This window comes from Suillus fuscotomentosus (genome assembly GCF_016647785.1).
Source record: "Suillus fuscotomentosus strain FC203 chromosome Unknown F5891scaffold_31, whole genome shotgun sequence".
Taxonomy (NCBI): Eukaryota; Fungi; Basidiomycota; class Agaricomycetes; order Boletales; family Suillaceae; genus Suillus; species Suillus fuscotomentosus.
Genome location: NW_024539543.1, coordinates 215,058 through 227,428, shown reverse-complemented (window position 1 = coordinate 227,428; position 12,371 = coordinate 215,058). Strand labels below are relative to the sequence as shown.

Genomic DNA, 12,371 nt, shown 5'->3' with positions numbered 1-12,371 from the left:
TGGGAGTGCTGCTATGTACTATGCAGCGTACAGATTCGATGTGTATGCACCACCTCAAACAAGCATCATATTATTCCACTCGGTGACGAGACGGTACATGACAGACTAATGTACATTTGAACCAGACGAAGGTAAGTATTTGATCCGTAGTAACACAGCGATTGACATGCGGTGTCAGCGGCCCGCAAGGCGCCTGCAACTACAGCATGCAAACATAAGAAATATAGTCAGATTTTTCATGTCTGCTTCAACTTAAAGTTCAATTTCCATGTAAAACTTTGGAGAAAACTTGAAGTTTTACAGATGACATGACATTAAAACTCGATTTAAATGTCAAGCTTTGGCAAAACTTCAAGTTTTCTCCAAAGTTTTATGTAAGAATCAAACTTTAAATTGAAGCAGACATGGAAAATCTGATTATATTTATTATATTTGTTGACATATTGTCTGTGGGAATATGGTTGTGAATATTTGATATTTTGGATGACACACAAAACACCACCAAAATTTGAAGTCGTGCACCCATCTTTATGTTAGTTTAAATATCAAATATTGTTTTCACATTTTGTACAACATATAAACCTCTTTTAAATATCGTTCACCCCGATGTGTCACCCAAACAGCAGGCTTCTTCATCACTTTCGCCCCGTATCTGTCCTTCTCCTCGATTACTGACCTGGCGCAGTATTTCACCGTCCAGTCTGTCCGTACAACGAGACATCCTTGCCATGCCACAGAAAGAGGCCGAGTCAAGCATGTCAACGAGACGAGGAGAAGTGCCATTGCACTCATCGATATATAGGACGAGCGCGAAATATTTACCACCATATGGTGCACAGCACCGCCAGGACGCACTTTGTCGGCTTTATGGTCAGAGAATTTTCATACAATACTGTTTACCTCTTTGCAGCTCATTCGTTCCGTTCTGCTACGGCTCGCCCTTACAAGATAATTTAGGCTGCACGAAGATTTCATTCACTACGTTTACAGTGTACCCACTGGAACGGGCATGGACTGTAAGGGAAACCAAGGTCGATACTCTATAGCGGGAGGGTACAGCTCCATCTCACATCGAGGACCGACTACAGCAACACAACGTTGGACTACCGACTACGAGCCAAGATTCTTGGCGCTCCTGAGGACCTGCACCAGATCACCCTGGTAAATCTGCCACTCCTGCAAATGCAGCTGTCCGCGGTTGCACCATGAAAGACGAATGTGAGGGAGTGCGAGGAGCCGCGCCAGACTACCCTGGTACAACACGCTCTATGCTATATTGCTTGCCCATTTACTTCCTGCACGATAAAGTGCGCAAGTCAGAACTCAATGTGAACTTGAAGCATTACTCGACGAGGGTCATTCTGCCTCATCCAGCATTATCATCTCCTCGTTTTTTTTTTTTTTTTCCTTGTTTATTGTCCGGTGGGGCTGGGCCCTATGCTGGACAATACCTACAGTGTATGTACTCTGTGTCTAGTGTTCGTATGTGCATAGTTTCTAAGTGTGTCTATAGTACTGGTCCAGGCGGGTGCGAGGACGATGGGCGCCTGTTTAGACGCGAATTGGTATACATATGGCTTCTAGTCCTGCCTTGCTCGATGCGGTGGTTCTGATCATTTTGGGGGGGAGACGTCTCCGAAGGTGTTGATGAAGCGGCGGGTACAAGCAATGTACTTGAAGAGGGGTTTTATGCATTTGGTGTCGTTCAAGAGATGCTTCATTTGATGTGCCTTGGAGCCGAGTTCTGTTTTTAGGGCGAGTCTCTGTCTTGCGTATGTCGGCAAGCGAGCAGATAATGGTGTACTGATTCTTCGCGCTCTTGGCAGGATGGGCACAGCGGTGAGGGGACTTTGGAGATTCTATGAAGGTGCTTGTTCAGCGGTATGTGGCCTGTTCGTAACTGAATTAGGAGGGATGCATGGCGTCTAGGGAGGTTGTCGGCAAGGATTGCGAAACGTTTGGAAGGGAATAGTGGGTCTATTTCTTTGAACCTTGCGTATCTTGTGGACTGATGGAGGATTGTCTTCGTTTCTGTCATGATAGCTGCCCGGAAAACTTGCTTCAGCGCTGATTTGCTGTTTGGGAGGGAGATAAGGTTGTTTGCGGTGCGGAGGGATGGGGGGAGTTTATGGAATTCTGAATTTTCACCTCGAGCAGCGCGCTTTGCTTGTTCATCTGCGGCTTCATTGCCGGGGATTCCTATATGGCCGGCTGACCATCGAATGATAAGTTTTCGATCTTCTCTCCTCGACAGCAGGCGGCGGAGGTCGTCGTGGAAGAGGTCTAGCAGGTAGTGGCCTGGTTTCGATTGGAAGCCTCCTGTTGCGCGAATCGCTGCTTGGTTGTCCACGCCAAGTGCCATTGTGGGTCTGTCTCTCCTCCTCCTCGTCTTTTCCTTAAGAAGCTCCACCGCCAGAATCATTCCAACTATCTCCCCTTCATACACCGTATGTTCCTCGGTCTTTCCTAGGTAGAATCTTCTCTCATCTACTACTTCGTCCCCTTCCATGAGTACCGCTGCCCCTCCTATTCCTCCGTCAATTGCTGATCCATCTGAATACACCCTTATGTCCTCGTCCGCTACTAAATCCTCCAAGTACGCTTCGTCCGGCTTATCTCCTCGTCAGACTCCATTGCCTCCTGATCTAAACAGATGGCTCGTCGCAGTTAACTTCTTCACTCCTCGAAGCCGTGCCCGCCAGTATAGACCATTACGCCATCCAGCCACCTAAACAATGCTTAAAGAATACCAGTCGCAGACAGCGCAGACTTAAGCAGCTGCTCGTCTGCAATCAGCCTCTCCAAGCATATCAAGGAATACCTTGCGTACGATGCACATTCACCGGGTCACCGGGAAGAAGGGCGAGTAAGGAGGTGAGGCGAAGAGGCCGCGCGTGGAAGTTGGTATTAGAACAGAATAGTTGTGGGCGCCGACTGGGGCTTAAAGGTATTCCAGACGTTAGGACTGTGTAGAGAGCCACGAAGACGAGACCAATCGCCGTCGCGTATATCTTTGAAATTAATAGGCTCAATCACACATTGCAATGCTTTGCGGTGCCATTTCAAAAGGATTTTGGTTTGCAAGGGTTAGCAGGATATCAACATGTCGTGATCAACTTAGCTGGATAAGTTACCAGGGGCACAGTGCTGCCGTTTTCGGGTGGAGATGAGCTCTTGCTGGCACCTGGTGATATGATACCTCGAGGCAGGAACAACCCACCTTATGTGCAATGTTCAGAGCCTTCTTGAGCTAAGAATATGGTTGAAAGATGAAGCGGAAAGGCCGGAATCAATCAATTAAAACACATACACGAAGTGGTAGCACTGAGAACGCAGACAGTACCTGATGTTGAATTGTCGCAAATCCACATTTTTCAGGATGGAGCACGATAATGATGGGAGGAAGGCCTCGTGCACGTTGAAGATGGTCTCACTTACGAGTGGACACGTCAGTTGTGAACACAGAAGAGGCATACACGTGTTTCGACAGCGCGTTGAATTACATGTGTTCCCATCGTGGATGATGAATACCGGGAATTCAGTGATTTGGCCGTTATCTGCAGCTCCCAGTTGATGGTTGCCTTGTCCCTCCCTCCAGGTGACTAGAACCGTGATGATAAGTTGGCAAGGATCACGAGATTGGCATTTAAGACATCCTAACCAGCAGATGTGATGCTATTGCACACCCGACCGAGGAATGAACCTCTATAGCCTATTTAAGAAGAGTCCGTACAACCACCAAATCCGTATGCTACTTTGCGCCTGAAATCCAATTTTTTGTGTACTTGGGCAGCTCCATTTTAGTTAGTGGTAGCATCGGTATACGGGGTTTTGGCAAAACCGACGCGGGAGTGGGAGACATCGTACACAGAGTAGAAGCGCTCGAGGAATGCGTAACCATTAACGAAGTCAAACCCTTGGCCACTTGGCGTACCAATGTCGGTAACGACGAGATACAAGGCATTGCTACTACCACCAAGGGCGGTGTTTAGAACACGAGGCCAGAGTTGGCCGTTAGGGGTGAGAGCGTAGGTTTCCTGTGCAAATAGTAAACAAGGGATGTGAGGACTGACAGAAACGGCGTACGCTGCCAATATTGAAGTTCAGGTTCTGGAGGGCTCCGTATTGGGTAGAGGAAATGGAGAGAAGACCAGTCGCCGCATCTAGGATACCACCTGTCAAAGACTGGTACTGGTCAAAGGCATCTATCTAACGATTAAACCATGATTACTCGTTGCACTCGAGATACACACCGGTGGCGATGTTAATAAAGGTGGTTCCAGTATCGACGATACCAGCAGTGGAGGACAAGATTGTCGTGGAACCGTAGGAAATGCTCTGGTCGATACCCCAATAGGTCGATGAAGGGTTGGTCTGAGTGATAGGACTGAAACACAACAATTGCCATCAATCTAGATTGATATAGGAGCTGAGGTAGCTTACTAGTATGTGATGGGGCCGACGTGCCCGTCAGCGATAGTTCCACCAAAGGTGAGCTTTCCATTGGTGACTTCCATCGAAGTGGTGGGCTCGAAAGAGATACTAACAAACTCATGATGAATGGTGCCTTGGCTATGCAGGGTGTCAGTCACAGTCGGGATCGTCGTTGACGGTTCATCTACTAGGGTACCCGCTGTCAAGTCTACAGGCCCGATGCCAAGGATACCGTCAACACCAGGAAAGCCCGACGAATCAGCAGCAACACCAATCGACTGATTGGGGATGGTGATCCCACCGAGAGTCAGAGTGTCGGTGTACTCAGTTCCTATAGATAATCATGATTATTTTCAACAACTTATGATATCTTTATATGTCATACCAGCGAAGTAGCCAGAACCGTAGCTGACCAACACAGACTGACCAGTGTTGACGCTGGTTGTGGTTGCCACGTACCCAGTGGTGGCGCCAACCCATGTGTTCGAACTACCAGTGTCGATAATCAAATTGTCTTCAATAATACATCAGCAACTGCACATTTTCTCAGTGTTGAACTCACAGGTTGTGGGGGGGCTGCCAACTCCAACTGCTATGAGGTATCCATTACCAGCATTTGTCACAGGAGTGCTATGGCCGCTGCGCCTCAAGGTGGGGTCCTTGAGGGTAGCCATGCGATGTCTATCCTGCTGCAAGAGGTTAATAGCTCCATTGGAGACATTTAACCTTCTGGCAATGGGGAGGGTGATGGGGGAATTGACAACTTCAACGGGCGATGCCGTGATTGACAAAGCCAGGGGGATAATTGTCAACAAGGATGCAGCGGGGAACATGGCTGACTCGAAATTAATGTCATACCCAGCGGTCTGTTATATATGTGCTGGCGAAGTTCGAACGCGAATATTGGGCACCTTGGCCACGTATGAAACGTTCCTTCTCGCAACAGTGATGACGACATATTGGCGGTCCGAGGTATTACGAGTGCAAGGATTCGACTTGCTGATAAGACAGCAGTGACAAGATTTGTTTTTTTAATCCAAGGTGGCATTACAATTTGCTTGTTTACCTATGGTCCATTGGTTCATTGACTTACCCCACGCTCATTTCCGTAGAGACCCTCGCTCATCAAGAATACACCTCTGCAGAACGTCAATGTCAGGTCGGTGTTGCTGAGAAGAACAGTTGTCCCCTGGTTGCCCCGGGCCTATCAACGATCGAGTTGTTGAATTGAGGTCATTTGGGATGATTTGCCAAGTCGGCCCGAAACCATGACAGTATTAACAAGATGAAGCAGTGACGAAGCTAGCCATTTTATGAAGCACGTTGGCTGGTTACACATGGTTCAATAATTCATTTATGCAGATGAAAAAACTTTGCTGGAGGTTGCATGACTACAGAGTTGGTGCCTCGACGACGAACGGAATCATTGCACTGTCCTGTAGCGGCGCACACCAGTCTCAGGCTCCTATCGGGAATCAACAGACATGGCCCAGATATTGTCTAAGGGACAGGAAGTCTCGAAATGATTCATGGTCTCCAAGTGTTGTCCTGAGAATTGGAAGTCCACTGACAGATTAATTTGTCGACATTGGTTTGATGAGGTGGTGGAGGACGCGGCAACTTCCTCATAGACCTGTTTTTGTCTCACGTGACAAGCTGCTACTTAGCAAAATCGTTACACCAAAGAAAAATATCTTTATGACCTTGCTCTGCAAGGTAACGATACACGATTGAAAACCTACTTATCCATGTGGAGTTACAAGCATGAAACTGTGTACTACGAACAAAGACACTTACCATGGCTCCTTTGCGCTCCATCCCCCGGCCGCGTTGCTTTGTTCACTACCACTCAAATAGTCTCATGGAGTGGCGTATTTTCAATACCTTCTAGCCATCTGGTTACAAAATATGCTCTCTTATTCGCGCGAGCCAAGGCAAAACCCACTGCAGGTAAGCATAGGCAATGTATCATCGTCAAAGTTTACCGAGCCATCCAAGCCCATACAGAATGATAATAGTATCGAACAAGTAACCCGTTCCGTGCCTCTACCAAAGTATCGAGTTGTGTTCGTCAGCCCACTTGGTAATTCCATGATTTTATCCAAAACACCAGTATCACTGATAAAATCCAGTTGGTGCAAGGTCCAAAATAGCAAAGGCGTTCTGTCCAACGCCAGCTGACAGGCACCCAATGGACAACAGAAAGTTCCGTGAGTGCCCGATGGGACAGAAACATTATTTGTTCATCCGCTGATCTCAATTTGTGCTGCAGCTCGCATCAGGGAATGTATAGTGGATGGTGAACCAATAACGATCGAGTTGATCGACACCCTCGGTCCAGGCGATGCGGATTACTACTTGTGCGTTACGTCTCTGTTTCGTGGCTTATAACACCGGCCAACATCATATATGTATAGCGAGAAAGGCCTCATGAACTCATACATTGAGCAAGGAGACGGGTTTCTTTTCATTTACTCTGCCGAAAATCGCAAGTCACTGGAGCTAGCGAAAGAGAATTATGGTTGGGTCGTGAGGAGGAAGCAGCATGAACGAGACAATGGGACGAACCCTATTCCTGGTATGCTCGTGGCAGTAAGGGTCGAAGAGGAACACAAAGCGATGTGGATGGAAGTGACTTGGGAAGGTGAGACTGTCGAAGTGTGCCAAGGAAATGGCTGACAGATGGTGTGGAAGAGGGAAACAAAGTTGCGGAGGAAATGAATCTAGCATTCATGCAGGTATCGCTCAAGAACGGACGCAATGTGGAGGAGGTGTTTATCCATATAGCTAGATTGATCAAGAAGTACCAGGAGAGGGTGAGTCGAAAGATTGCTGTACGTGACATAGCTGACAAGGCATGAACAGAAGAAGCGCATTTCGTGCATGCATTGGGCGTATTACGACCAGAAGATACTGGATGACCGTTATGAGAAATTGCAGGCGAAGAACGAATGCAAACATATAACAACTGCAAGAGAGAGAGAAATGCTTGGGAAAGTTGATTTTGATGCCGAGTTCGAGAAACAGCAGCGAGCTGGATGCTGCGCAGGGTGTACAATTACTTGAGGGTCAAGGGAGGTCGACCATTGTATTTACCAAGTTTTATTGTTGAGGTTCGGAATGTCGGAGGGCCTCGCCCCCGTGATCGAAACATCATTATAAAGGACAACAGTGTTTTTTTTTTCAATATTGTCCAAGTGAGATGTGCTGCTCAGTGCACGAATGTTGCTTGCATGATGAAATTATTAATTAACTGTGGTTTCGCCGAGGCCCCGGCCGCCGGAGATCAGATTATCTCTAATGATTAGTAATCGGGCGGGCGTCAGCCGAATTCAATTATACTTCTGTAACTTGAACACGCTGTCTTCTCGATTTCACTTTCTGAAAGCCCTACGGGCAATTCCTCTCGCAGCCGCATCTGTATCCCTTCCAGATCGCACATACTCAAGAATGGCCCCACTCGCAAACGCTAGTGTCCCAAAGAGCACAAAGATGCATTCAAAAGTCGTCTGTATCATTTACTTTGGTTCCATCATTCCCCAGTACTCACCCATGGGCAGGTCATCATCGGTTCAGGTCCTGCAGGTCACACCGCCGCCGTCTATCTTGCGCGTGCGAACCTCAATCCTGTCCTCTTCGAGGGCTTTATGGCAAACGGTTTCGCTGCCGGTGGTCAGCTTACAACGACCACAGATGGTGCGTACACGCCTTATTCCACCCGTGTCTTCACTATATCTCTTCTCTCATCGCAGTCGAGAACTACCCCGGCTTTCCATCCGGCATCCTTGGCCCTGAGCTCATGGACAAATTCCGTGAACAATCCATTCGCTTTGGTACACAGATCATCACAGAGACCGTTTCCAAGATCGATCTCTCTGCACGCCCCTTCCGTTACTGGCGAGAGAGTCAGGAACACGAGGAACCAGAAACTGCTGATACGATCATCATCGCAACTGGTGCGAGCGCGAAGAGGCTAGGACTCAAGGGCGAGGTCACATACTGGCAAAGCGGCATCAGCGCATGTGCAGTCTGCGATGGTGCCGTCCCCATATTCAGAAATCAACCACTGGCTGTTATTGGCGGTGGTGATTCTGCAGCAGAAGAAGCCACCTGTAAGATCTCTTGACTCTCTTACCAAAGACAGTCCAATAACCACACTCTAACAGATTTGACAAAGTACGGCTCTCACGTCTACGTCCTCGTCCGCCGCAGCGAACTCCGTGCTTCTAAAATTATGGCCAAGCGTCTCATGAACAACCCTAAGATCGTGCGTTCCCTCTATCACCATACCCACCAATTGCTACAACTCACACGCTTGCACAGACTATCCTGTGGAATACCGTCGCAACCGAATGTCAAGGCGACGGCGACCTCCTCAATAACCTCCGCATCAAAAATGTAAGCACAGGCCAAGAACGCGATCTCCCCGTGCGCGGACTGTTCTATGCGATTGGGCATGAGCCAGCTACGGCGCTCGTGCGTTCGCAACTGCAAACAGACCCTGATGGCTATATCATCACTGTCCCTGGAACGACGCAAACAAGTGTCAGGGGCGTGTTCGCTGCTGGTGATGTGCAGGATAAGAGGTACAGACAGGCTATTACTAGTGCAGGGAGTGGATGCATGGCTGCCCTCGAAGCAGAGAGGCTTATTGCGGAGGAAGAGGAGGGTATAGAGGAGGATTAGAAAGTGGGGAAGAATTTAGATGTATATACCAACGCAATGATTTCTCCATTCACTATTCAAGCAACGGCGTTTTGGATTGCTAGAATTGGACGGCAAGCTTGAAGAAGACTGGTTCTATCTACTGTTTTTTATCGACCAATGATCAAAGACTTACTAATGGGACCCACCAAAGACCCACACGTACCCACACATACTAGCACGACAAGATCCCCGCTGATCTCAAAGATGCGCAGTCCTAGCGTTACCCTCTATTCTGGAAGTTCGTAGACTGAAGGAGGTCCCTTATAATACATGATGCATGATGCATCGATGTTCGGTGCATGACGAGCATATTATAATAGACTGAGATTTTGTGTCAACTAATTGATTGACCATATCTTGTACGAGAGGCTAGCGGATCCTCAAGTGTCCAAATCAGTTTTAACAATTCGTCCCTCTCGTAGCTACTACATGCTATGGCACAGCTTGCTATCATCTCCACGAAATGTCTAGGGAAAATATGGTAATAAACATCGCACGCCACCAACACGCTGCGCATGTCTGGCTGGCGAGAGAAAGCAGCGTGGAACCGGTTTGTTCACCCCGATCTCTCATGCCAGCCGACATACTCACCGCGTCGGTCAGAAGAAAAGCAACAACTGATTCAGGATCAAAGACGAAACTGTCCTGAAATCAAGAAATTGGCAATGGGCCAATTCTTCCCGAGCAGTGGCTACGACCAAGTTTACTGTTATGAGAAGCAGTGAGGTTTAGTTTGCTTGATTTTTTGTTGCAAACGTACCAATGACAACTGAGCATGATAGAACATTTGGACAAGAAGCACGTTGGGGTCTGGGGATGGTTGAAGGAGAGAGTTGACGGAGGGCGTGCGAATACAATTTTGAACTTAGTCAAGTTGTCTGTTGGTCTGTCGGAGTCCTCCATCAGGCTGGCATGATTCTCTGATGCGGCGTCTTGATGACATACATCGCGGTGGAAACATGGACGCTGATATATCATCACATCGATGAACTTTACCGCTCTCGTCGCTAACCAGTGGAAGGGGCGTAGCTATTTTGACGCGGTCCTGCCGCGCCTGCCGCGGCCGTGACGCAGCGTGACGCGCATGTGACGCGGCACTGAGCCTTGACGCGGCACTAACGATCCTTGACGCGGCCACTGACGCGCCATTCCTATATTCTACATTCAACTTCCAGATCAAGTTGGATGAGTTCACGACCATTCTTTTGTTATTTTAGTTGCCTCAGAGCCATGTACAACTAGGTATACATAAGCCAATGACTATTTTCTTTTCCTCCCTCTCTGGACCCTTCGAGCCTGTGGAGCACATCGACGTTTAACGGGCGGACATTCTTCGGCCGGCAGAGAAGGAATTACAGCTTCGGATAGCTCGTCTGCAGACTCCAAAGATTTAGCATCAGAGTTATCACTGAATAAGGGGCCGCGCTGTCAATCACATAAGTTAGATATCTATCGAACGGAGCAGGTAGTGTCTTCCTCACTTCAAGTTCACTCTCGCTATAATCTCTTGCAGAAACCCATTCATCAGGAATTCCGAGATACACATTCCATCGCCTGTGATGTTGGCCAGCATCCAAACCCCACTGCTGGTTGCCTGCAGGTCCTGCTTCTTCGGAATCCTCGAACATCCTTGCTTCTAGTGCGGTCAGACACTCGAGGTCGACATCAGCCACGAAGCTATTGGTAGGATAGCTTATCATGAGATCAGCCCAAGCCATCTTTCTCCGAGCTACACAATACTTCGTGTCAAGAGGACTGCGAGTATAACCAGTCACTGTCACTCACGCGAATCTCACGCCTCTTAGCTTGGTCCTGCCAAAGTTCATCCACGAGATCTCCTTGCTCAACATCACCAGGAGGTGATCGATGTGACACCGCAGTCGATGTGCTTGAGCTGACTACCACAAAGGCACGATGCATTGAGTTGTCCCATGATACCAGCCCGGCGGGTCTGCGGACGTGTGACTACCTCACAGGTAGGTTCATCGCAAGTAATGACACCCAGGCAAACACGTCTCGTCTTTTTACCTTGCGACCACACAAGTGCTGACTCTGACCCCCTCTTGTCTCCTCCTCCTGGCTGACAAGCCCAATGTTCACTAAGATTGTCAGTTCTTAATACCTCCTCCCATGTTAATAACCTTTCAAAGTCACCGTCCGGCCATGGGTCCCATAACTCATCTCCACCGCCAGATTTGGGACGTAGGGAATTGGAAAATTGATCCGGACCACGGCGTTGATTTGTTCGGGCTGCAGAGGGACTAACACTTCGGGCACGCAGGCGTGGTATAGACTTTGTGTCCGTGCAGAGTTCGAATAACTCCTGAGTGGTGTTTCATGTGTTGAGGGAGGGGTGGTGGATTTGGACGGAGTGTGCAGGGTCATGTGATGGCTGAGTGGTCTGCACGGAGGCCGGAAGATAAGCTATTACATTGCCTGTTCTATTTGTCAAATCTGAGTTCACAAGGAGAATATGTCGGATGACGCACCTGAACGGTCATAGCAGGGTATGAGGTCCCCAAAACTCAGCAGCGGACCCGGCCGATCTGGATCATTTTGATTCTCTGTCTCGTTGGGATAGAAAAAGTTGAATATATGTTTGATTAATTGCTAAAAGATGATTATAACAAGTTTACTCCGTATTTTAAAGAACTCACAAAGGCCATGATACGATTCACAAAAGCGCGATAATAAGGGTTGTTTCTCGAGCCCAGAGGAGACAACGAAAGAATGCTCAGTAAAATAAATTTATTACTGCCTATGGACAATTACAGTGTACGACGTCTAATTCTGTCAGGATGAAAAGGAACACTGTTGGAATATCAATTATTATGACAGATGTAAAGTAAAATATACCTAAGTTATACGGACAGTGTGACAGTTGAGGTGGTGAGGTTTGACGCGGCATGTGGAGGTGGTGAGGTCTGACGCGGCATGTGCTACTTGTGACGCGGCATGAATGAAGTTTGACGCGGCAGTGACGCGGCGTGACGCGCGGGTGACGCGGCAGTGACGAGGTTTGACGCGGCGTGACGCGCCTGTGACGCGGCATGGAGGAGGTTTGACGCGGCAACTGACGCGGTATGTGCTATGGTTGACGCGGCACTGTAGTAGGCCTTGACGCGGCATAGAGTGTGGATGTTGATATTAGTACAGAGACTGCGAAGATATTTGGGAGAACTTGTCGTGGTGTGAGTAGTGCTTGACGCAGCCTAAACGAGGCTTCCGAC

At 48.3% G+C, this 12,371-nt stretch overlaps 4 protein-coding genes across 4 annotated transcripts; 2 read left to right on the top strand and 2 right to left on the bottom strand.

Moving 5' to 3' along the window:
* Nucleotides 1–3,680: 3,680 nt before the first annotated feature.
* On the bottom strand, nucleotides 3,681–5,267 carry F5891DRAFT_1146681 (aspartic peptidase domain-containing protein; the record flags this gene model as incomplete). The annotated part of the gene is made up of 6 exons (XM_041365032.1): nucleotides 3,681–4,037; nucleotides 4,087–4,205; nucleotides 4,254–4,387; nucleotides 4,444–4,765; nucleotides 4,820–4,948; nucleotides 4,997–5,267. 6 exons carry the CDS (start codon nucleotides 5,265–5,267, stop codon nucleotides 3,801–3,803), a joined length of 1,212 nt encoding a protein of 403 aa, XP_041225225.1. The 3' UTR covers nucleotides 3,681–3,800.
* A 1,257-nt stretch (nucleotides 5,268–6,524) lies between these two features.
* F5891DRAFT_390325 (uncharacterized protein) lies at nucleotides 6,525–7,623 on the top strand. Its single transcript, XM_041371657.1, has 5 exons — nucleotides 6,525–6,644; nucleotides 6,707–6,794; nucleotides 6,852–7,078; nucleotides 7,129–7,250; nucleotides 7,300–7,623. Exons 1-5 carry the CDS (start codon nucleotides 6,626–6,628, stop codon nucleotides 7,498–7,500), a joined length of 657 nt encoding a protein of 218 aa, XP_041225224.1. The 5' UTR covers nucleotides 6,525–6,625; the 3' UTR covers nucleotides 7,501–7,623.
* A 137-nt stretch (nucleotides 7,624–7,760) lies between these two features.
* On the top strand, nucleotides 7,761–9,388 carry F5891DRAFT_390281 (uncharacterized protein). Its single transcript, XM_041371656.1, has 5 exons — nucleotides 7,761–7,941; nucleotides 7,995–8,130; nucleotides 8,187–8,546; nucleotides 8,601–8,701; nucleotides 8,758–9,388. Exons 1-5 carry the CDS (start codon nucleotides 7,885–7,887, stop codon nucleotides 9,118–9,120), a joined length of 1,017 nt encoding a protein of 338 aa, XP_041225223.1. The 5' UTR covers nucleotides 7,761–7,884; the 3' UTR covers nucleotides 9,121–9,388.
* Nucleotides 9,389–10,401: 1,013 nt separating this feature from the next.
* On the bottom strand, nucleotides 10,402–10,859 carry F5891DRAFT_1189456 (uncharacterized protein; the record flags this gene model as incomplete). Its single annotated transcript, XM_041367173.1, has 2 exons — nucleotides 10,402–10,566; nucleotides 10,623–10,859. 2 exons carry the CDS (start codon nucleotides 10,857–10,859, stop codon nucleotides 10,402–10,404), a joined length of 402 nt encoding a protein of 133 aa, XP_041225222.1.
* Nucleotides 10,860–12,371: the final 1,512 nt, after the last annotated feature.